The sequence below is a fragment of the Cucumis sativus genome, chromosome 6 (genome assembly GCF_000004075.3).
Source record: "Cucumis sativus cultivar 9930 chromosome 6, Cucumber_9930_V3, whole genome shotgun sequence".
In the NCBI taxonomy this organism is placed as follows: Eukaryota; Viridiplantae; Streptophyta; class Magnoliopsida; order Cucurbitales; family Cucurbitaceae; genus Cucumis; species Cucumis sativus.
In genome coordinates, this window is record NC_026660.2 from 19595684 (window position 1) to 19619468 (window position 23785).

The 23785-nt window shown below is 34.8% G+C and overlaps 2 protein-coding genes across 3 annotated transcripts; one reads left to right on the top strand and one right to left on the bottom strand.

Moving 5' to 3' along the window:
* The first annotated feature begins 2859 nt into the window (after positions 1-2859).
* LOC101215380 (ribosome maturation protein SBDS) lies at positions 2860-5585 on the top strand. Its single transcript, XM_004146733.3, has 5 exons — positions 2860-3073; positions 3476-3605; positions 3769-3969; positions 4081-4251; positions 4914-5585. The coding sequence occupies exons 1-5, from the start codon at positions 2940-2942 to the stop codon at positions 5355-5357; spliced, it is 1080 nt and encodes a 359-aa protein (XP_004146781.1). The 5' UTR covers positions 2860-2939; the 3' UTR covers positions 5358-5585.
* A 189-nt stretch (positions 5586-5774) lies between these two features.
* Positions 5775-17411, bottom strand: LOC101221714 (transcriptional corepressor SEUSS). 2 transcript variants are annotated; one of them, XM_031888223.1, is made up of 11 exons: positions 17058-17411; positions 16809-16834; positions 15248-16660; positions 15038-15157; positions 13652-13700; positions 13279-13493; positions 13115-13183; positions 11865-11962; positions 10637-10730; positions 9502-9571; positions 5775-7058 (listed from the first exon to the last, which is right to left on the bottom strand). In XM_031888223.1, exons 3-11 carry the CDS (start codon positions 16319-16321, stop codon positions 6106-6108), a joined length of 2742 nt encoding a protein of 913 aa, XP_031744083.1. In that variant the 5' UTR covers positions 16322-16660; positions 16809-16834; positions 17058-17411; the 3' UTR covers positions 5775-6105. The 2 variants fall into 2 exon arrangements, with proteins under 2 accessions (XP_031744083.1, XP_011657440.1); XM_011659138.2 differs by lacking the exon at positions 16809-16834.
* Positions 17412-23785: the final 6374 nt, after the last annotated feature.

Here is a 23785-nt window from a genome sequence, read left to right on the forward strand (position 1 = left end):
TAGTTTTATTTTTTTAGGTCAATCTCGATCAAGATATTGAGATTCTTTCTAAAATTTAAAAAATTCTTCGAAATAAACTTTTTTGATCTCTCTCGGTCGAGTGCATCAACGGTTGAAAATAGAGACAAGAAAGTCAAACAACCTAATAAGAGACTTTAGATATTTTAATATAAAAAAATAGAGATTGTCTTACGTTTTATAAGGTCGTTTAACAATGTCATTTTGTTTGCGACTAGAGGAAGTCGGGAGGGGAGCTCTTGTTCAATAAATTTCACAATATTGTCCCAATATGGCCCCGAGCTAAATAACATAAGCATTATGTAGTATGATCTAGGGTTAAGGTTATCTTGAGAGGAGCTGACTTTTTCTTAATCCATTTTTAGTTTTCTCGAGAAAATATTGTGGATTCTTGAACAATATTCTCATTCATTACCACTTTGAGGTGGGTTACTTTTTTCCTTAATCCATTAATTACACCTAAGCTTCTCATTAATTACATCTTTTCCTTTATCAACATTTAATAAATAAGATTTTGTCCATCTCTACCCTTCAACTAGTTTTCTTGATAAACTACCCACGATAGAAATGTATATTAGTTTATGTATATCAGTTTATGTATATTAGTTTAAAGTTAAATTTTTAGTCCTTGCAAAAGAATACTTGAACTTCTTAAACAAAAGCTCACCTTCATGACTTCTTCCAATCATCAAAATAACAACATTGTTAAACAACTTCTAAAGCGTCAGACAATCCTCATTTCTTTACGGTTGTTCTTACTAATGCTCTTATAGTAAAATTGTTGGTTGCGGACTTTTTTTTTACTCTTTTTTAATCGATTATACTCTTTATAGAGGACAATTCGTTTATTACCGATACAGTTTTGAAATTATCTAAGGAAAATTCGTTCACACAATAGAAATGCATACAGTGTACGCTCAACGAATCCACTGTATACATTATTTACCCACAATAGAAATGTATACAATCCATAGTTTTCTTGATAAACTACCCACAATATAAATGTATACAGCGTATTTGTTTAACATATTTATTTAGGTATCGTTTCTTTATAGAGGACAATTCGTTCCTTAGGCAGCCATATATTCCTTAGATAATTGAGTTTTCCTTCAGCGTCTGCTAGTATTTGGATGTTTTTCTTTAGATGTTTTTCAAAAGAGAAATATATTAAAGACAGAGATGGTCCTACTGGGCGTGCCACACTATTCACACGAGATTTCGACGAAATGTATTTCGTAGAATTGAACTTTGTATATTAATTGATATTGTTCTTTACTCATTTGATGCTTTCTCTCGAATACAAGATAAAACTTATAACTTCAATCTCTAGTCTTTACTCATTTGATGCTTTTCCTCGAATACAAGTTAAAACTTATAACTTCTTGATCTTCGATCTTCAGGATGTTGTAGTTGCAAGCCGATTTGAAATTTGATATTCTGAAATCCAAGGAAAGTTTAATTTATCTCGAGGTTGATATGAACTTGCACAATAAGAATAAGAGCTGGTAGAAGTTTGAATTTTCAATTCTTCAAAGCTTCAGAGCTTTAATTATTCCTTCAACCAAATACTCCTTCCAATGAGTGGCAAATGTCTCTATTTATAGAGAAATTTAACGGGTTTTAGGTGGACTTGGACCCATCTACTTATTAAACTTTGGCTTGAGTCCATTTTCTCATTGAACCTTGATTGGGTTGAGTTTAGTAAACTTAATTATCAAAATCCAATAAAAATATAATTATCATAATATTTGTTATGATAACATGACAAAATTTAATTGGCCAAAATTTATTGTTCAACAATGGGCCATTTTCTTTTGTTTTTCGTTCTGTTTTTTAAATATATTATTAATAATAAATATGGGTAAATTGGTCATTTGAGCCTTATATTTGTGTAAAATATTAGTTCATTTCGGACATTTATAAAAAGTTTGGAAATTTTGGGTATATGTCTAACATTTTGGGTGCTTTTGGGGGAGAGAATGAGTTATGAGGGAAAATGATTATGATAATCCTAAGATTATAATAATCCTAGTGTTAGCTTAGGATCATGTCTTCTTAGGGCTATTTTGGATGTACAATTCCATTTCTGTAGTAATATTCCATTTCAGTTGGAAAATGCAGTCAGATGTTTGGGGTAGTGTAAGTGATCAAGGGGTAGTAACTCATATTACGGGAGGAAACTTTGCGCAGAGTTCTATTACTATTAATGGGTGGCTTCGCGATTTCTTATGGGCACAGGCATCCCAGGTAATTCAGTCTTATGGTTCTTCATTATCTGCATATGGCCTGTTTTTCCTAGGTGCTCATTTTGTATGGGCTTTTAGTTTAATGTTTCTATTCAGCGGGCGTGGTTATTGGCAAGAACTTATTGAATCCATCGTTTGGGCTCATAAATGATATATGTTTGAGGTTAGGGTTATTATTGGTAGTGTCATGGTAATATGTGTTTAGGGGAAGGAATATGAATGGTAGTGTTAAGAAAAATTATTGTTGTAGTATTATGATAATATATGTTTGAGAGAAGAGTCATAATTGTAGTGTTATTATAACATGTGTTTGGAGGAAGAGTTATGAATATAGTATTATGATAAAGATGGAAGTTAGAATTATAAAAAGATAAAAAGTTGAAGTATGATAGTTTACAGAGTTATTTAAGCCTAATTGTAAAAAACGAAAACCCTTCGCCCCAAACAAGATTTGGGCCACAATCCTTTCCTAATCCCAAAATCACCACCCCAAGCGGTCGTATTAGTTAGAAGGGACTTTGCTATCTAAAAACTATTTTGAAGAAGGCTCGAGAGGCAAACATGCAAGTAAAGCCCATTAAGCATATATAAACGAAGTGGAGGGACAGACCTTCGTTGTAGTATCAGTATTGTTATCGTTTCCCTTTTTAATCGAATCGCCAAACTTTAACGAAGATGTCCCGATCGCTGGTGCAGCCGATCGGGCAGAAGCGGCTGACCAACGTCGCCGTGGTTCGTTTGAAGAAACATGGTCTTCGCTTCGAGATTGCCTGTTACAAGAACAAGGTCCTTTCATGGCGCTCTGGCGTGTAAGCTCCCTTAAACTCTATCGTTTCCTCTCTTTCAATTATCGGATTTTCTCTAGTTTGATGGGTTATTATGATTGAGAAGATGGTATAGCTTTGATGTTATAATAGGATAGAAATTGCAACCAATTTATGATTTATTTGTTAAATGGAGGATCCCCTTGGCTAACGGATTAGGAAAAGGAAAAACATCTTCTAATTGCTAGTGACAACATTAGTTGGAGTGGTAAATTGTTGAAGTAGATGGATATGATTATAATCCATCAGACCAGTTTTAGATTTTAGGGCTCGATTTGCAATGTGTACTATTTGACGTACTTTGGTACTGGTTTACTTCATATTTTATTATTTGTGTTGTATAGTTAAATTTGACTAATATGAACTTCAAAATGTATGTTGTAACAGGGAGAGAGATTTGGATGAGGTCTTGCAATCGCAAATTGTTTATTCGAATGTTTCAAAAGGAGTTCTTGCAAAAACAAAAGAATTGAAAGCAGCTTTTGGTACAGATGATCAGACGGAAATTTGTTTGAAGGTTGGTGGAATTCCTGAATGAAGGTTTTCTTTTAATGTTTTTATATCACATCTAGTAATTTATGGATGATTCTTTCTTTCTTTTTTTTTTTTCTTTTTTTTTTTGGTGTGTGCATTTGTGCTCATTTTTTTAACTGACGAGATTGTCAACTTCCTGGTACTAGATTCTTAAAGAAGGGGAACTTCAAGTTGCAGGGAAGGAGAGGGAGGCTCAATTATCCAATCAGTTTCGTGATATTGCAACTATTGTTATGCAGAAAACCTTCAATCCTGAAACTAAACGCCCTTACACCATTAGCATGATTGAGCGACTAATGCGTGACATTCATTTTGCTGTTGATCCAAATCACAGCTCAAAGAAACAGGTAGGTTGATACTTTTTCCTGAATGTGAGATGGAACTTTCTTCTGCTTTGGATTTGTATAACTATTAATTCAAGGCCACAATTTTCGGCTGATGTTTTTTATGATATGCAGGCACTAGAGGTTATTCATGAGCTCCAGAAACACTTTCCAATTAAACGGTCACCTATGAGGTTACGATATATCGTACCTGAACAGAACGTTCCATCTCTCCTTGATAAGTTAAATGCTTGGAGTGCTAGTATTGTTTCCGATGACCAGTCAGGAAATCAGCAACGAAGCATTGTGAGTCCGTGTTTCTTCATTGCAATTGTTGCTTTTCTTATCTTCTCCAATTTGCTAATGATATCATCATTTCACTCTTCTCCTAGAACAACTTGAATTCTTTTATTGGTTGTTGGTTCCTGCATGGGTGTCAATGTGGCATTAGTTGCCCATGTGTTGTGTTGGACTAGGCTATGTACACATGTATTATATTGCATGATAAATCCTGGGAACGAAGACTTTAGGAAGCAAGCCATCTTGAACCTGTTTTCTAAGTGAGAAGAATTTCAAGCGAGGTCTAGGCATTTAGTCATGCTTAAAAGCGGCTAGTGTTAAGACACATTGAAATGTGAATATTATTTACTTATATTATTGTGTCACCATTTCTTTTTGCTGGTGGAGTGGGATTGAGAGAAGGAAATCTTTTGAAATACTGTACTCAAGATGTGGATGTATTTGTACAGATTAATATATAATTGATAATTAATTGCCATCCTCATGGCGATCAAAGAGATGTATGAGAACGAGGATAGGTAGTGGTAGAATCCTTTGTATTTATTGTACTTATCATCTCGAATATTAACTTCATATGTGCATTTCCCATTAAGTACTGGCAATGCTTCGTAGTAGGTTGCACTTCATTGATACTGGGAACTGAGTTTTTATCTTTTCTGGTTCAACAGATTTGTGAATTGGATCCTAGCTTTTATCGAGACTGCAATCCATTAATGAGTGAACTACATGGCAGATTTGAAGTTCTCTCTTTTTGTTTGCACGAGGAAGGGGACACCAATGTGGATCAATACGAGGACGATTATGAGAATGTGGAGCTGCCACCAAGGCAATTAAAGGAAACGAAATCGGTTATTCCTCAACTAAGTGAAGCTTTACAAAAGCAGACAATTTCTATCAACAGTGATAACGCCCCAAAGGAAGGAAAACGCTGCAGCACATGCAACGTAGCTGTGGGGGATGTTACAAAGTTTAGAGAGCATTACAAGAGTGAGTGGCATAAGCATAATGTAAAGCGCAAAACCAAGAATCTTCCACCTCTGACCGAAGAAGAGTGCACGGTAGAATTGGCAATGGGTGATTCAGAGTCTGACCTGAAGGAGTATTCATTTTGAACTACCTGCCATGTTATGCTTCGGTGAATAGCTGTGAGGTTTTGTACTTTAGTTACTATCATTGGCTAGTTGTAGCTTAAACTCTGTTAGATGGTCTTGACATGTCACGCATCGTGTAACGAATTCAGTTTTCATAGTTTTGACATTTTAGTGCTTTTGTTTTTGTACTATAAAGAATGTAATGAAACTATGGCAGCGTTGTAAATCAATTTGGTTTTTCTTTCTTAATGTTTTAAGTGTTCGCAAGTGGAAAAAAACTCACTTGGCTTGATTTGAAACAGAACAATTACTAATCGTTTCCTTTCTTTCTTTCTTTCTTCCTTTCGAATTATTAAGGAAGGCAGCCTGTAAGAGTTGTATGACACAAAAAAAACCCATTCAACTGAAGAGACAAAGTTGGCGCTATAGAATTTTACGTATTCCAAAATTAACTCTTTAAGCCAAGAAAAGGGTAAAAAGATTAACAGAAGGGTAAATAAATCTAAAATGCAAAAGGAAAACTCAAAAAATAAAAAGAAAAAGAAAGAAAGAAAGAAAGAAAGAAAGAAAAAGGGGGGAAAAATCACAAGTTGTACATTAGAAATCAAAGAAACTCACTCTGACCCAATCAGCAACACCTCCAACCACCACATTTTTTCCTTTAATATTTTTAAATAACAAATCAGTATAGAACAAGACCCATCATACCCTGCTTTCATCGTGTGGTTCCCATCCGTAGAAGACTATAATTCTGTTTAATCCTCTTGTTTCAATAATCAAATGGAAGATTATTAAATCCATTCACAGCTCCAAGTCCATTAAGAAGCTGGTCCCCCAAATCTTGATGATTTATGCTCTGTTCTCGAGCCAATGACGCCATCCCAATTCTCCCATTCGAAATCGAGTTATTTCCCATTGCAGATTTCATTCCATTGACCATATTAGTCTGACTGAGTCCCCCACCACCACCCATTGAACCATATCCTGCACTCCTCATACCAGAAACACCATTAGCAGTTCCTGTTCCAATGAGGCCGTTCCGTCCATTGAGACTCATAACATTGTTTCCTGGTAACACTCCATTAACAGTTTTCACATCATCTCCTATAGAGGATACACCAGTCATTGTGTTCATCCCGTTTAGATGATTTGACATCATGTATTCCTGAATAATCTTTTGTACGGAACTCTGGGACTCGTTTTGATCGGCTTCGGAAGAAGGTGTTGGCTGTTGCAAGGGAACATTTGCCGGAGAATTAGCGGCACTCATGTGATTAGTAGTTGTTGCAGTGCCAATTGATGATTGTGGATGATTGTTAGGTGAGGACAATGTAGGCGATTGGAACGAGGAGTTTGCTTGTGCCTGAACAATCGCTGAGGAACCTGGAGACGACATTTGCGCAGAATTTCCAGCATAAGGGCTGCCAGCATTACTGATAGAGTTCTGCTGTCTGGAGTTCATGGAATTCTGGTGGAGTAACCCAACAATGGTACTGGCGGGAGATGAAGTTGATGCTGGATTACCAGAGTTATTTGCACTTGGAACAGAAACACCATTGTTAGCAGCAAGCTGCATCGGAGCAGTCTGAGCAGAGCTTTGATCACCGTTTGCGTTTTGATCACTTGTTTGCTGAGGTTGAGGTAACTGTTGCTCGGTAATTTGAGTTTGGCTGTGGAAGCCAGGTGAAGCATTTGTCTTTCGCGGAAACTTTGCTAAGCTCTCTGCAAAACAGTTGCAAGAAGAAATAGATATGAGCTAATAATGTTGTTTATTATTTTCTTTTCAGATACTATCCAAAAGCATATGGGTTGTAAATTCAAATTCGGAATCCAAGCATTAGTATCAAGTCTACTGAAGGTTTTATTCAGCATAAAGTCTTTATACGGTTGAGCAGATCTCAAACGTTGCTACTGATATCTCAAATTTGGAAGTATCTCAAATTTCTTCTCATTTAATACTTCCAAATTTCAGACAAAAGTTAAAACCTAAACCGAAGTGGTGGTGATCTAGAATGGGCACGATCAAATTTTTCATCCCAAGTCACCACCACATAATACTAAGTCCTAATTGCGTTGAATTTCTAAGGAATTTCTACTCCATAAATTATGAATATGTTATGAAGGATAAGGACTGGTAATATTGCAACTATTATAAGACTTCTGAGTATTTTTAAAACAAATAGCAAAATTTTAGAGAGTATTCTTTATAATTGAACCCATCTACTCCTATGCCTATATCTTTTTTTCACCGTGTTGTTTCCGAGGTCTTGAATTTCTTCTGATTATTCTTAGGAAAGATGGGAACATAAAACCATGGAGGTATTTTATTTTCCCAAGACCTGATTTACAAGCTGTTGTCAAGTATAAATGATGAACCATTCTCGATAGAACATGAATACTCAGCAATTAGTCAATGACTGTCGGAACAAATACTGGGAAATTCTCTTTTTTGTGCCAAAAGTGGAGTTTTTTTTTTTCCTTAGCATAAACAAACCAAACTTCTATGGAAGAAAATGAAAAAAAAAAAAAAACTAAATAAATAGAGGATATAGGGGCATAGAACCCCAAAAAGGAGCCAAACTATAAGGAGCTTTAATCAAGAGAAAGACAACCTAAAAGATAAATGACAAAATAACACTACAAAATTACAAAATAACTTCGAAATTGAAGCCCAAGAGAGACATGAAATCTAATAAGGAACCAAACATCACTAGAAAATATCTCCAATACTCTAAACAATTTGGCATTTCTCCCATCCCAAAGAACACACAAAACACCACGAACTCCACAGGCCACAAACAATCCTTTCTGCAAGTGGAGAAGAAATTCCTGTTTTGCAGATGTCAAACCCAACCCGCTTGTCTGACCAGACAAATGATAATAGCAACACACTCTCACGTGGAGAGAAGCTTCGAAAAGGAATTCTTCAACTGTCACTCTGACACTACAACCTTGAGAACTAACATAATAGAAGTGAAACTCAGGAAAGATATAATTCCAAACTCCTCTTACAAATTCACATATCTCAAGATCATGAACGAGGTTCTTAGTGCTCTCAAAGAATACACCACCCACCATGACAAAATTGGAAACATTACCAAAAATCCAATCCAGGTGTTAAATCTCTTGTATATAACTGGTCACATGAAGGACTTAACCTTCGGAATTTTCACCTTCCACACAAGGAATAAATAGAAACACTCGACGAAGAGGGACTAACCGAACAATGAAAGAAGGGGGGTGTTGAAAGCCTTTCTTGTCAAGGGCTTGTTTTTTGGTGGGCTTGGTTTTTTTGTATGCCCTTGTAAGAATGAAAGTTGTTTGTTTCTTAGAAAAAAAAAAGGAATGGGGTGTTGAGGATCCATTGAGCGGACAATGACTCCAAAGACATCCCTCTCAGGGCTACAACAGAACTGTTTAATAAAAAATAAGAGAGCTAGAACATCAATTGCTCCCCTATCAAATAGTAGACATTGAAACCCTAAAGGAGTTCTCGGATAGGCACCCAGTAATTTTTCAAAGACGGATATAAACAGGAAAGCACTGTATTTAGATTTTACAACCTCCATATTCCATAGGATGTTTTCTTCATTGAAAAATACCCATGCCATTAAGAAAAAATGGTAGTGCTTTAATCTTAATGTTGCCTATACCATGCTTCCCATGCTTTAAGAAAGAAAAGGCCATTCCCGGTTAATTAGGTGGCTTCCTCCATCAAAGGTTTACCTTCGCAGATAGAGTCCCTTAAGTTTGAAGCATTTAATATCTTTAAAAAAATAGACTGAATATGTGGTTCACTAAAAGAAGCAAATATCATGAAGCCTCAAACCTCCTCCCGAAACATTTCCATATCACTAAAGATCATCCAACGTGAAAAACATGGACCGCCAGAGGAAAGCCCCTAATATTTTGATATCTAATCTTGAATCGCTTTCTGACACCAATTTTTCCACAATAAAAAGTTTTTCCTTTATTCACAAAGAAGCGGAGGAAGAAAAGGAAACAACAAAACCATTCCAAGAATATCTACAGTCCCTAATCTGAAAGCCTTGTCATAGCCTTTTCTACAGTGCATATAAATAAACTACAAAGGTCAAAGAAGCCTCAGCACAGATGCATTTAACGAAAGGAAAGATGACACAATATTAATGGAGGTTATGCTTACCAATTGGCCCAGTCGTAGTTTCTTGGCTGTAGTCTATCAAGTCCTTCATACTATTGACTACTTCTGATATCTACAATGTACCCAAAAGATGGCTATCAGAAAATTTGGGCCAATAACAGTTTTTCTTTATTTTTCTCAGTAATAATAATAACAACAACAACAATAATAAGTTTTTTTATTTAAAAAAACATAATTTAGAATATGATATTTGATTCTGAACTTGAGAAAGTCCAACTTTTAGTACACTCAACTTCTTCATAAAGTCCCAACTGTTTATAACATATTCAGCTTCTCACAATAGTTCGTAAATCATTTCCTTCATACATTTCTTTCGACATACAATTTCATATAACAAATTTATACAAATCAACCTCTTATGGAATTTAATACAATTTCAATAACATATTTTTCCAAATTAACGACCAGAAGGCCAACAAGAACATAGTGTTGGAAAAAATCAGATCCAAAACGTAAAGAATAATTGAGGATCTGTCGCAATGTGCACATACTAGTCAGACCAGAAAGATATCAAAATAATAATAAATTTTATATACATATATATATACAAAGAAAAAACTTAACTTTCATTAAAAAAAAATTGATACAATGCCTGTAAAAGAAACTAAACCCACAAATGGGAAAACCCTAGAGAAAGAGACTCCAATCAAGGATAATAAGACCAAGCAAATAATGACAGGAGGAATTCATCACCAAAGCCCAAAGAAAAACCAAGAACCTCACAAGGGCCCAACATCCAAATACTCCATCTCAATCCTCCTAAAGCCCTATTGTTTCTCACACCCCACAAAGCACAAACCACCTCTATCCATAAAAGAACTCCATTTCCCTCAAAACAGCGAATGGAGAAGGAACTCCTTGATCACACCACTAAAAGTGAAAAATAAATGAAAAAACTTAAGACGTTACTATTACACAAATTTCTAGTAAAGAGAGAATGAGTGGCCAGGAAATGGTCAATAAACAAAGTATTCATAATAAAACAAAAAAAAAGGCCTAAGACAAGAATTGGAAACAAAACAATAATTATACAGGCACTAAATTCTTCTTGTTTTTCAAATTTGGTAAGAAAACTAAGTAACCTAGCACACAACCATAAGTTGATATAGAATATTACCTGAAGGCACCGGACATATCTCTTCGTATATCCCAAGTCATTTACTAATGGCACTTCCAATGCCTTGGCCAATTGTCTAGCTGAGCCCACAAACCTGAAAAAGTTCCATAAAAATAAGAAATCTTGCCAGAGTAAAGCATGAAAGAATAGCCATATCGTTTAAAATTTTTAAATTAAAAAGGGATAAAATTTTGATAGAATTAGTGAAAAGTCACCATAATAATAGATTCCCAAGTAGAGAAATTTACCGATGCACCTGTTCTAAAATTGGTTACAATGAGATCTATACCCTTCCCAAAATGTATGCCCTCACATAGTAACAAAATCCCAAATCATTAGACTAAATTAATCACCACCCCCCCCCCCCCCCCCCCCCCCCAACCCACACACACAAAAACAATGTAAATTAACTGTCGTTCATTTTTTATTGAGCATCATTCAACTGCATGGAATCTAACTTTTCCAACCACTTTCCAATTTCTTTATTTTTATCAAGATTCTGCTACTATATTGATATTCTCAATTTTTAACACAGATCAAGGAGATTATAAGAAAGCTCCACAATGTAAACATATGATTATGATATACATAGACAACAATTACACAGTAAATTTTCTGAAACAAATCATTAGTTCAACATGCAACACCTAGTTACAAAAATGTCTGAATGAAACATTCCTAATCAGTAAATATCAGTAATATAATTTTTCTGTTCGACAAAATACAAGAGCAATCAAGTAACATTAGGAACAATTAACAGCTTGGTAACCGAAAGTTAAGATGGTTACGATGATAAAACATAACTTTAACCCCAAATGTTATCAGAAATAACTGTATCAATTTACCCCCATGTAGAAGCCCATGTATCATGTTTGCATCTACCTTAGTAAAACCTGCTTTCTTTTGAGAAAGACAGCTACCATTAATGAAATGTTCTTATTGACCATAAAAGGATCAGTATAACATAGGCATAAGCTCCTCAACTGAGTGAAATAGGAAAATAAAAGTGGTCACCCAAAAACATTTCTCAGCCTAACGCCCCATTAACTTCAAGAGAGGGCATGGAGAAAGCAAATAATACATTCAAACGATACCTACATTTACAATAGATCACTATGGATTATACCATATCAAAGAAAACATAATAAGCCAGTCAAAACTATAAATATGAACATGAATTATCTAGGAACTCTATAATGAAGATATTTTTTTAAAAAGTAGGCATTACATGTTGCAATTATTTTGCAACTCTGGAGTAGGCAAGTTTGATGATGCATTTTGAATTGCAGTCTGATACTTCTGAGCAGCTGCACCCAACTGACTAACCTGCATGTCATAATCAAGTGTCAGCAAATCAGATAACCAACAATAGTTATCAATCGACATATTAATCTTCTATTTCTAAGTACAATTTCAACCAAATGTCCATCCTCTGAAATGCAATAATAGAGAATGAAACAGGGTGAACTAGGAGTAAGGATGTATTGTACATAGGCATGCACAGAATATCTTTTTTACATGCACAGAAGTTGATCCAACAAAATATATAAATAGCGCAAAGCCAATTACAGATTTTGTATTGACCTTTTCCCTTTATCAATCTAAGGTTGCTCTCCTTTTTTTTCTCTCTTCCTTTTTTTTTCCTCCATGCAAACCAGACAGCCAGGAATCTCACTTTCAAATAATCATCACTAGACATTGAATAGACAATGAGGAGGATTAAGGTGGTCAATTAAAAAAGTCATTGCTAAGTACATGATCTCCCCCTTCACTCTAGGCTTTAGTCCGAAATTGAGGATCCTCCGGCTTAGATCCAACTTAGATGTTTGTTGGGAGGTATAGGAAAAGTAGGAAGGAGAGTTAACAAATCAATTTGCAAACAGCAGATTGAAGTCTAGTGTTGGACTAGATTTATTCGCTAGCTATCTCTCAACAATTGTGTAATTTTCCCATTCTCGCTGATCAATAGAAGAGCTTTCAGCAATCACAGAATAATTAGTCTCTCTTAGTTCAGGTTAGAGAACTTGTTCTCCTATGTAATATTGTTCAACAAGAACTTTTTATCAAACATAGGTATGTACTTAAACATGTACGTGAATAATAATGGAAAAAGAATGGTCAGAAAGAGAAAAAAATGAACCTGTATATAGTAATCATTTTTTGGTTTTATTTTATAATTTTTTTTTGGACAAAGAAACAATTTCATTGATAAAGGAAATAGGGGAGTAAAACTCCAAACACCTTAATGGTGAATTACTACAAAGATCTCCAATTGAAAATTAAATAAGAAAGACTATAAGAGCAAAAGGATGCATATTTTTTCACCAAAAGATAGCAGCTGAAAGAATCATGTCAATAAACCTATCAAAAAAGGAGACACCCCTAAGTATGAGACCATAATAACTTTCTTGCACCACAAAAATGATGTAACAGCTTGAAGAGTTTCTTGAAACGTTTAACAAAACTGTTCATCAATACCTGAGGTATTAGCAACCTTCGAGGAATAAGCTCTTCATGACGTCGAGCACAAAATTCCCAAGAACATATCTGATAAGAAAAGAAAGGAAGGTAAGATACATAGCATGTTTACTAAGAACAGAAGGAATTGTTAAAAAGAAAAGTAAGAAACTTCCTAATTTGACCTTTAAGTCGGGAGAAAAAACTATCCGAAGTTGGCCATCACGAACAACACGAAGTTGCTCAAAAACGCTTTCTTGTATTGCTTTTGCGTAATCTAGGACAATTTGTCCAGATGAATTATGATATTCGCGGGGCATATCAACATAGAGAAGCTCTTCGAGCGTTCCACTCTCATACTTGATTTTGAACAGCCTTGGAAGAACTTCAAAAGTCGCTTCTGAAATGTTAAGAGGATTCAGATATAGCTGAGAAGTCCGTTAAACAAAATGTACCAAAAGAAAAAAGTAGAATATCAAGAGGAAATTAACATTAGAGCCAACAAGAATAACAGTCAGTGCACAAGTACAAAATCCATAATGCAATTTGGTGACATACCAAAACCTCGACCAGGCTTGCGGTTGCATATTTCACAATGCCAAACATCCTGCGAAATGCACTACGAGGATTACTACTTTCACTAACATCAATGCTGAACTTTTAATGTAAATATGAAAGATCTCCTTAAATCTTCACCAGTATATAAGATTTTGTATTTTATTTGTATAATTGTTAATTGTTAACTTGGGCAATTGACCCAAAAACTTAAGCTAGTACGTGAAACGAATTTTAATACTTCATCATTTGACACCCCCTCACTTGTGGGTTTGATATGTGAAGAAAACCTATAAAGTGGAAATTAATTTTAATTGAAAAGAAAATAACATTACAAGAGCTTGAACACATAAACACAACACATCCCTGAACCACATGCTCTGATACCATCCTAAATGACTAAGTGACCCGAAAAGCTTGAACTAGTGGATGGAGATAAATTTAATTATATCATCTAACACTCCCCCTCGCTTGTGGGCTTTTTGAACACGTGACCTCCTGAACCAACCTGCTCTAGTAACATCTTAAGTCACCAATTGTCCCAAAAGCTTAAGCTAGTGGATGAAGATAAATTTAATTATATCATCTAATAATAATATTATTATTTTGAATGAAACCAACAGATAAGGTAATCAAAGGAAAGAATGATAATAAAAAGTTCAAAATTCACAAGAAGTAATGGTTAAACTTAGCGCCCCCCCCCCCCCCCCCCCCCCCAAACCCTTCGTTACATTCCAAACAATTGCGATTGGGATTCGGGCTTAGTGCAAGTTTAAATTGTGCCCCAAGTCGTTGCAATCACACTCAGACACTTCTCTCTCTGTCTCTTTATGTCAGTACATTTAGCCCTTCATTCCTCCCTTACTCTCCTGCATTGCAATTCATTCCAAACAATTCCAATCATGGAAAACATTTTAATAGAGTAGGGTGGGGCTTAGCACAAAGTTTCAAATCTGCCTCTAGTCGTCCCACGATCAAGACCTCCACTGCCTTTCTCCCTCTCTTAACGTCTCTTCCTCCCCTTGGTCTCCCAAATTTTAATTAACTGTAATCGTGGAAATTATCTAAATATATTGGGACCCAAGTTTGAATGTGACTAATAGTTGTTGCAGTGCAACCTTACCATGGTATGTCTTCTCTTCTTACTTTAAATCATTTCCTCTTATTTTTATTTCCCATTGCAACATGGCAATCAGTTCAAGAGCAACATAATTTAAACATCCTCCTTAGAATTATCGAAATTACAAGGTTTCCCTAGCATCAGAACGATGGAAAGACACTTATCACTCCTTATTTTACTTTAGTGTCCCATTTACTATGATCCTCCCTCATTCCTCCCCCTAACAAGTTCAAGAGCTGTCAAAGTTACAGGGTTTTATAGCAGCAGACCTGTGGAAATACACCAGTTGTTTGGCGACCATTTCCATACATTGAAACGCACCATTTCTTTTTGGCATGGGGAGCAAAGTAATCTGCAACAAATTTCCTCCAGAACTCGATATTGTTGTCCTACAAAGCAGATATGATTATACAGGTCATTTAGCGTATATTATAAGTTGAACCGCTAACAAATGAAACAATTAAGTCACATAATCTTACTTCAGGCCTTTGCTGCTGTTGGCACATATAATTCGTTAAGCGCCGAGCACACATGCCAGGTTCATAAACAGATTTTACAGGGGATCTCAATGGTAAATTTTGTTGTTGAAATTGTTGAGGCAAATGCGGTCTTTGCTGAGGTATAGCCTTCAGGAGTTGCTGTTGGTGTTGAAATTGCAAGAGTCTTTGTTGTTGCAAAATATTAATCTGTGCAGCAGCAGCCTGCGAGGACTGCCTAGACATACTGAGTAACTGCTGTTGTTGCTGTTGCTGTTGCTGTTGATGTTGATGTTGCTGCTGTAGAAACAATGATTGATCAGACTGTTGAGGTTCCAATTTTACAGGACCCATGTTTCTCATTGATTGAAGTTGTTGTGGTTCTAGTTTCACAGGACCAAGATTCCTCATTGACTGCAACTGCTGTTGCTGCTGTAGTTGCTGTCCTTGGAGATCATTGTTATTCATTTGAGGTTCCAACTTGACAGGTCCAGCACTGCATAAGCTTCCTCGTTGGAATTGATGTTGTTGTTGCTGCTGCAGCTGCTGTGACTGCTGCGTGTTATTAGACGTAGCGAACTGTTGCATTGAATGCTGACTATGTTGGAAGTTCTGGGGTTCAATTTGCTGTGATTGCTGTTGATTGGGTAAGATTTGGCCACTAGAATGATTTGAAAATTGATGTACTGAAACTTGACTAGATGAACCAGGGTTTGCTGTATTTGATGTCACCAATGAGGAAGGGGTATTGTTGAAGTTCACACCATTGCCAACGAGTGAAAATGGATCTGACTCAGAACCAGCGTCCATACCTACTCGTTGGCTATTTCCAAGGCCTGAGGGCCCAGAATTCGGAACTCCATTCACAAATGACTGATTTAGGAGAGAAGACATACTGGGTGTATTACCAAGCATATTCATACTGTTAAACTGTGTCCGAGGGGATACAAGAGAAGGAAAAGCTGACTGTGAAGGCAGCCCCCCTTGTGCTCCCATCATTCCAGAATTTGATCTCAAAAGCGATGGTGAAACAGACTGCGCACCACCAATGGGTGTAGATGGCCCCGAAGGTACCATCTTTTTCAAAAATCTATACACACTCCTGAAGAAGAAGGAAAATAGAAAAACTATCTAAAGAACATTAATTGACTAATACCCAAGAACTCGTGCAAGGCACATAAGAGAGCTCAGTCCAAAAAACATTGGTCCCGAACAATCCTGGTTGCAAACTTCATGGTCGTTGTGATGAACCAATAGAAAGGGGAAAGTTTTGAGCCTCAGCACATGGTGCAGATTTTTGCTGAATAATAGCTGTAAACCAAAAGATGCTGAAACGATGGAACAAGCCCTGGTTTTGAACATTCTACAACCAGACAATCTTCACTAGAGTAATCCTTGAAGAACTTTTGCATGAATCTGTATATAACACGATGAACTTCAGACAACATTCACTTTGTCTTCATAAACAAAAACACCAAAATATTATTAAAAAAATCCTTATCCAACTCAAATGCACATTGAAAAGCCATCACAATTAACCAAAAGGAAAAAAAAAAGAACTTACTCAAATCCCGGAAAAGCAAAAAAATCCTGAAAATTAAAAAATAACAAACAATTGGAAAAATAAATAAATAAATAAAATCCAGGGTAAGGAGTATGTTGAAAACTGGAAGCTGAAATTGTTCCAGAACTAAGATGAAAAGAAATCGAAAAAGAAATGAGAATGGAAATAATGAATTAAGAAGAGGAAAAGGAAAAGGAAAAGGAAAGGAAATCAAGTAAATTGGAAAAAGAAAAGCAAGAAAAAACTCACCAGGAAGTAATAGTTGAAGAGATTGGAAGATGAAAATTGGATTGAATTTGAGTTGAGTTGATTAGGAATCTGTAAGTAAGTAGTTTAAAAAGAAAGAATGATATGAAGAAAGTGGTGGAAGGTGGTTTGTTTCCTTGGCTAGGGTTCGAGAGTGTGAAGAATTGATTTGCGGTGGGAGTGATATTTTTTCTCTCTCATAAACCAAAAAAGAAAACCCAGTGTGTGTTTGTGTGTTCTTCGGTGTTTAGTGTTAGAGAGAGAAAGTTGATGGGTGTCCTTGTGGACGTCAAACTTCTATTCGATCTCATTCATTTTTTTTCTTTTTCTCTTCATTCCTTCTTTCCTTTTAACTTCTCTTTCTCTTTCTCTCTCTCATTCCATGTGACAAACCAAGTCAAACCCCATTCTCCTTTCATTAAACAACTCTTTCTCCTTATTATTACATGACATCATGCATCCATCCATCCATCCATCCATTCATCCATTATAACATTTGTGTCTTTTGAACTTCATGAATTACTCAATAGAAAATTATTATCATATATATATATATATATATATATCATTATCATACTTCCATTTTCCAGATCTTATGGTGTGATTGTACCTTCAAGTTCTATTATTACTTGGACACTATGTTTTGTCTCAAAGATTATCTCCTTTTTTTTTCTTTCTAAGGTTAATGTTTCTTAGTGTTTGTTAATTTATGAAATTTTTAGTTTATGTCTAATAGCTTTGTTTGACCTTTTAGGAATAGGTTGATTTTCTACTAGATTTTAAACTTTCCAATAGGCATAAAGTAGGTTTTGTTATTTTTTTAAAGGTTAAATATATCAATGATTTATTAAAAATAATTGAAAATCCAATAATCTAACTAATAGATATGAAATTGAAAGTTCAACCGTAAACACAACCTAAAACTCAAAAGATTTGTGTAGGACTCTAGATTTTAATTTTATATAAGATAGGTTTGTGAATTTTAAAATACTTTGAATATGTCAACGATTTATTAGACACATAATTGAAAATTTAGAGATTGGTTGGATAAAAAATTGAACTTTTAAACACTTTATAAAAACGAAAAATACATAGAACAGTATAGAACAAGATGAAAGTTAATTTACTAGATATTCTTAAAATTGTACGGTTGTATTAGGCACCAAGTAAAAGTAAGCACTATGTAAAAGTAAATATGAGAGTTTAGGGAGTGAAGTTGTAATGTCAAATTTTGTAGGTTGTGATAGGCAACAAAAAGAAATAATTGTTGAATAGGGGAGACTTGATGTAAGTGAAAGTGAGGTGGAACTTGGAAAGTACAAATGGTCAACTTATGTATTGTGATGGTGTGGGTCAAAAATTAGTCTAGTGCTAAAATTAAGAAGGAGAATAGAGAATTTATTTTAGTATATTACAATATGGATTACATTTGTCAACTATCAAAACTTAACTCAAGACTGAAATAAATATATGTTTTTAAGTGATGTATGGGTTGTTACTCAATCTGTTACTTATAATGACTTAGCATTAACTTTTATCATCTATATCTTCTTATGCAATTTGTTGAGCCATAAACTTCTACTTAAAAGAAAGAAAAAAAAAAAAGTAAAGATGGAATAAATAGATATCTTTCATTTTTTACTCATTATTTATTTAACATAATTTAATTAATTAAAACAAATATCATCCATCAAGAGGGTTAAAAGTTCAAATTCTTCTATTTATGCTAGAACTTTCACATGTATATAGATGTTATATTCGTGTGTCATGCCCAATACTTTGAAGGAGAAATCTTTTTTTTTAAGACAATAGTAAAGAAAATTCTTTGAATTGACATTTGAAAGGCTAAGCATACGCATTATACATGAGATTTGTATCAAGACAAAGGTAGATGCTTAATATGAACAAGCTATCTATTTGATTTGTTGTAGGGTGTTAATCTTTTCACAAGAAGAATTTTATTTGTGAAGCTACATTAGAATAAGTTCTATTTAATACTCTATATTAGAGACCTTTTGTTGAAAGTAGGTTGAAAATCCAAATTTAGTAAAAACTAAGGAGATAGTTAAGTTAGGCAAAGGAATATGATGTGTTATGGAGAATATCATGCAGGGAAATTATTTGAGTGTTGGAGATTTCATATTTACGTATAAAGAAGATACTTTGATTGAAAAAAAAAATGTCAAAATATTATTTGATGGGTATCTAAAGTCTTTTCAATGATCCACTCAAGTCCATTGGATAAAAAAGTTTCACAATAGGATTATCAAGTCAAGCAGTGTTCTTCAAAACTTGACAAATATGAGCTCTTTGAATTCAACTCTCAATATTCTCACGTTAATATTAGAATGAAATCGTCACACACATGTACGCACATTTATGAATGTTTTATTCTTGAGGTTAAGGTTTGTAGAGAGTTACCAACGACAAACCAGTTTCTTTTTTATGGAACTTATGTTGGTAAGATAATACAATTACGTTTTCTATTGGTTAGATATGTACTTTTTTAAAAAAAATTCTAAGATGTCAAGTTATGGTGGTGAGAATCAAATAGTTATTGTTACACTATATTTGAGAGATATTTTCGTTGTCAAATTTGAGAAATTTTTTGTGGTCTTTATCAAAGTAGAATATACAAGTGTAAAAGACCAGATACAATATTGAGATCGAAGCAACCAAAATAATTTTTGGTCTCGTTCTTTCTTCTCTCTTATCTACTTCATGTATTCTTTCATGATTGATTATTTATTTGCCGCTAACATATGTAATAGAAGTTGAGATATAGTTTAGTTTGTTATGCAATTATTTATCTCTCGTGCAAATTTCTAACATGTATGTGATGTTAAGAGACACTTGGTTGAGGAGTAATAGGATCATCAAAGCCAAAAAAGTTTCGATGGAGTCACAAAATTTGATAAAAAAATATTTTGGGTATTGGGAGATGCAAGTTAGGAGATTTATAAACCTACAAGAAAGTGCATAAGACACTAAAATAAACATGGAAAGAAAAATCAGATAAAGACCGGGAGACCTTGAATGAAAAGGAAGTTGTAATTATCATATATAAGTGAAGAATATGACCAATCTTGAAGTTAAAGAGACTAATGCAGTGAAGTTGTACAAGAAACTATTTGCTAATAGTGAAACTTACACTACAAGAAAACGGAGAATTCCCGACGCTGAAAATTGACGTCGAAGAAGAGTACATCAGGAATGTCCTATCATTCCCGACGCTTGTAAAGTAGCATCAGTATAAGGGAGCAATCTAGACGTCTAAGTTGAGACATCATCAAGGATGCTCCACCAATTACATTTTTTAAAATTTATTTTGAAGTTTTTCCGACGCCAAAGAAAGAAACATCGAAAAAAGTTAAGATAATTATTTAATTGTTTAAGTTTTCCTGACGTTGTTGCAGGAAGGTCGAAGACGGTTCCAACCGTCTTCGACGTCTACGTTGACTGCGTCGAGGAAAATTTAACAATAATGTAATTGTTTAATTTTTCCTGATGTCATGCAGAACCGTCGGGGACAGGTCCAACCAATTCTGACGCCATTCGTGAAACCTCGATTTTGGTTGGAACTTTCCGCGACATTTTACTTTATGGCGTCGGGAAAAGTGGGATCTCCTAACATTTTTTAGGTGCATTGGGAGATCCCCTATATATTTCAATTCTTGTTCTGTGAACACAGAACCTAAAACAAAAAAGAAAAGAGGAAGAGGCCGAGAGAGAGAGAGAGAGAGATTGTCGTTGTCGTCCGCCATCCACCGTCCGTCGTCGTAGCCGTCAAAGTTCTCCATTGCCCACCATCCTCTCTCGTCCCTCTCTCGTCATCCTATTTGACCACCACCGCTCTCAATCAAGGTTTGTTTATTTTTTTAAAAGATAAAAAATATATGTATTTAATGAATGTATATTAAAATTGTTTGCATAGATAGAGTTTATTGAAATTGTTTAAAGTTATTTAGTTTTTGTTTAGTTAACTAGTTTTAGGATTAGTTTTAGAGTTTAGATTTTGAAATAGTTTTAGGATTTAGATTTAGAATTAGTTTTAGATTTTAGTATTGAATTTAAATTTGAAGTATTTTTAGGATTTAAAATTGATGTTGAGATTGATAAATAATTTGAATGTGTTGAGATTTGTAGGAGTTACATTGAATTTGAGGAGGATTATATTGAATTGGGGGAGGTGTTTATTGAATTTGAGATTGTGATTTAATTTGAATATGAATATGAATTTTGTTTCCAACTTGAATATTTGAAAATTTGTGGGGATTATTTGTCACTAGTTTTGTTTGTTGAAAATGTTAGATAGCTTGTAAAAGATTGAAGTAATTTGTGGTTGATTTGTTTTATGGCTATCTTGCAGGTATGGTAGCCTTTTTAGGTTAAAATTAGTTTCTAATTTGTTAGTAGTTTTGGGGGTTCGAGGTGTTAGGTAGCTTTTAATTAAGTATGTTAGAAGTTTTAGGTACTTTTAAACATAACCTTAGTGAAAGTTGGGAGATTGGGCATAGCAAGTTGAAGCATTTGAGACGAAAAATAAGACTAATCTATTTATGTTTTAGGGCGTTTAACGATGAACAAGAGTTGAATGAAACTTAGGAATAAGCGCCTCTTAGTGGAGTATAGAGAGGGAGTGTCCCAATTTTTAGAGCTTGCAAAGTATCATGTTGATAATTATGGACAAACAATGTGTCAATGCAAGAGATGTATGAACTCAATTTGGGACTCATTAGAGGGTATGGAGCGACATCTATTAACCATTGGAATACCTTCCTCCTATACAAACTTGGTGTATCATGGAGAGCCCGTGAACTTGCATAGAGGTATACAAAGATTTGATGAAGGAATTAGCAACAGTAACTTTTTTTATGAGGAAACTATTAGTAACCCTTTTCCTGAAGAAAATAAAATGTTTAGTATGTTTCATGATTTGCAAGCTTCGATTGAACATGTAGAAGAAATAAATGAAGGTTTGGAGAATGACATGTCGTTTAGATATAGAACAAGAGATAACAAACATATTTCAGGATTTATTGAATGAAGAACGTTGTGAGCTACCTCAGTTGTTATGAGGCTTCCTCCCTGAGTTTTTTTGATTAAGATCATGCACGTAAAGATTCTCAACGGTTGTAGTAACAAGTCATTCAACATGTTATTGGAGATATTAAAACATACATTTCTAATGTGTAGTATTAATATCTCTAGTTCATTATACGAAGCCACACGAAAATTGTGTGATTTGAGCCTGAGATACGAGACTATTCATGCTTGTAAGTACGATTGTGTATTGTAGTGGAAAGAGTTTGGGGATTTGTCACATTGTCCAACTTGTGATGAGTCTTGGTACAAGGTTAATCCTGAGAAAGGAAAAGAAATTCGACATAAGGTATTACGCCACTTTCCGTTGGTACCGAGATTAGAACACTTGTTTATATCACAAGAAAGTTCATTTGACATGAGATGACATAAGGATAAATGAGTGAAAATAGAGGTTGTGTTGAGACATCCAACTAATGCAAAGAGATGAAAGCATTTTAATTGTGAATTTTCTTATTTTGCTTCAGATTCATGGAACGTTCGTTTAGGGTTAGCTTCAGATGGATTTAATTCATTTGGTCATATGAGTAACTCGTATAGTATGTGACCTGTGGTGTTAATTCCTTACAATTTTCCACCTTGAAAATGCATGAAAAAGTCAAACTCTTCATGTCACTGCTCATACCCGATCCAAGATTTCTTAGTAGGAAAATTGATGTTTACCTCCAACCATTGATTGGTGAACTAAAAGAGTTATGGACTTTTGGTGTGTGTATGTATGATTCTCTTATGGGACAATTCTTTAAGTTGTATGTAGCCTTGTTGTGGATAATTAATGACTTCCCGACATATGGTGACCTATCTGAGTGGAGTACGAAGGGGTATCATGCATGTCTTATATGCATGGTAGATAGATCGTCGTTCGGGATAAGAGGAAAAATATCTTTCATGGAACATCAACGCATATTCTAGAGAACCACGCTTGGCGTAGAAGTAGAATACATGATGGAAAAAGTAGAGCGTAAGACTCCTCTAGTGGTAATGAATGAGCATGAAATCTTGGAACAACTAGATTCGTTAGAATTTCTAGTTATTAGTAAACATCTCTCACTGAAAGATTTGTTTAACTTTTGTTGGTTTTCATGCCTACATAAATTATATAATTTTCCAGTGGTCTTCATGAGACAAATGTATACCTAAACTTGGACCACGCGTTCAATAACGTTGGAGGATCGTCTTTGGTGGCCAACACTTTGGGTTAGTCTCGTTACATAAACACTTAAATTGGTAATTAAGTTTCTGTTTCTCATAGTGTTATTTTTTCGTAGATACCCTTCAACCTACTCTCACTTTCACTCCAAGAAGACGTTAGCACTCTAGAAACTTGAAGTTGGATAGGTATGTACAACAAAATGGGAAGATCCATATATCAATTGCTCAAGAAGGGGATAAGTCTATCTCGCCACACGCCGTTCGATTCAGCTGCACCATCGGCGTGTTAATGCGAGACACATTTCCAATCTAGACTCTCAAGTGGGCTAATGTACCTCCAAAGTATATCAAGGTCGTCAAGGGTAGCCTACAGGTAAGTTTGTAAATTACTCAACATATATTTTAAACCTACCTATGTAATTGTCCAACTTATGTATTTTTCTTTTGTAGCGTTGGTTCATGCTCGATTTCGAAAA

Bases quoted from the DNA above. Each gene is read 5' to 3' on its own strand.
- LOC101215380 (XM_004146733.3), top strand. From the start codon at position 2,940: ATGTCCCGATCGCTGGTGCAGCCGATCGGGCAGAAGCGGCTGACCAAC. The intron at 3,074-3,475 runs GTAAGCTCCCTT...ATGTTGTAACAG, and splicing joins CTTTCATGGCGCTCTGGCGT to GGAGAGAGATTTGGATGAGG. The intron at 3,606-3,768 runs GTTGGTGGAATT...TCCTGGTACTAG, and splicing joins AGACGGAAATTTGTTTGAAG to ATTCTTAAAGAAGGGGAACT.
- LOC101221714 (XM_011659138.2), bottom strand. From the start codon at position 16,321: ATGGTACCTTCGGGGCCATCTACACCCATTGGTGGTGCGCAGTCTGTT. The intron at 15,158-15,247 runs GTAAGATTATGT...TCTGCTTTGTAG, and splicing joins AACAGCAGCAAAGGCCTGAA to GACAACAATATCGAGTTCTG. The intron at 11,963-13,114 runs GTATTGATGAAC...TATGACATGCAG, and splicing joins GAAGGTTGCTAATACCTCAG to GTTAGTCAGTTGGGTGCAGC.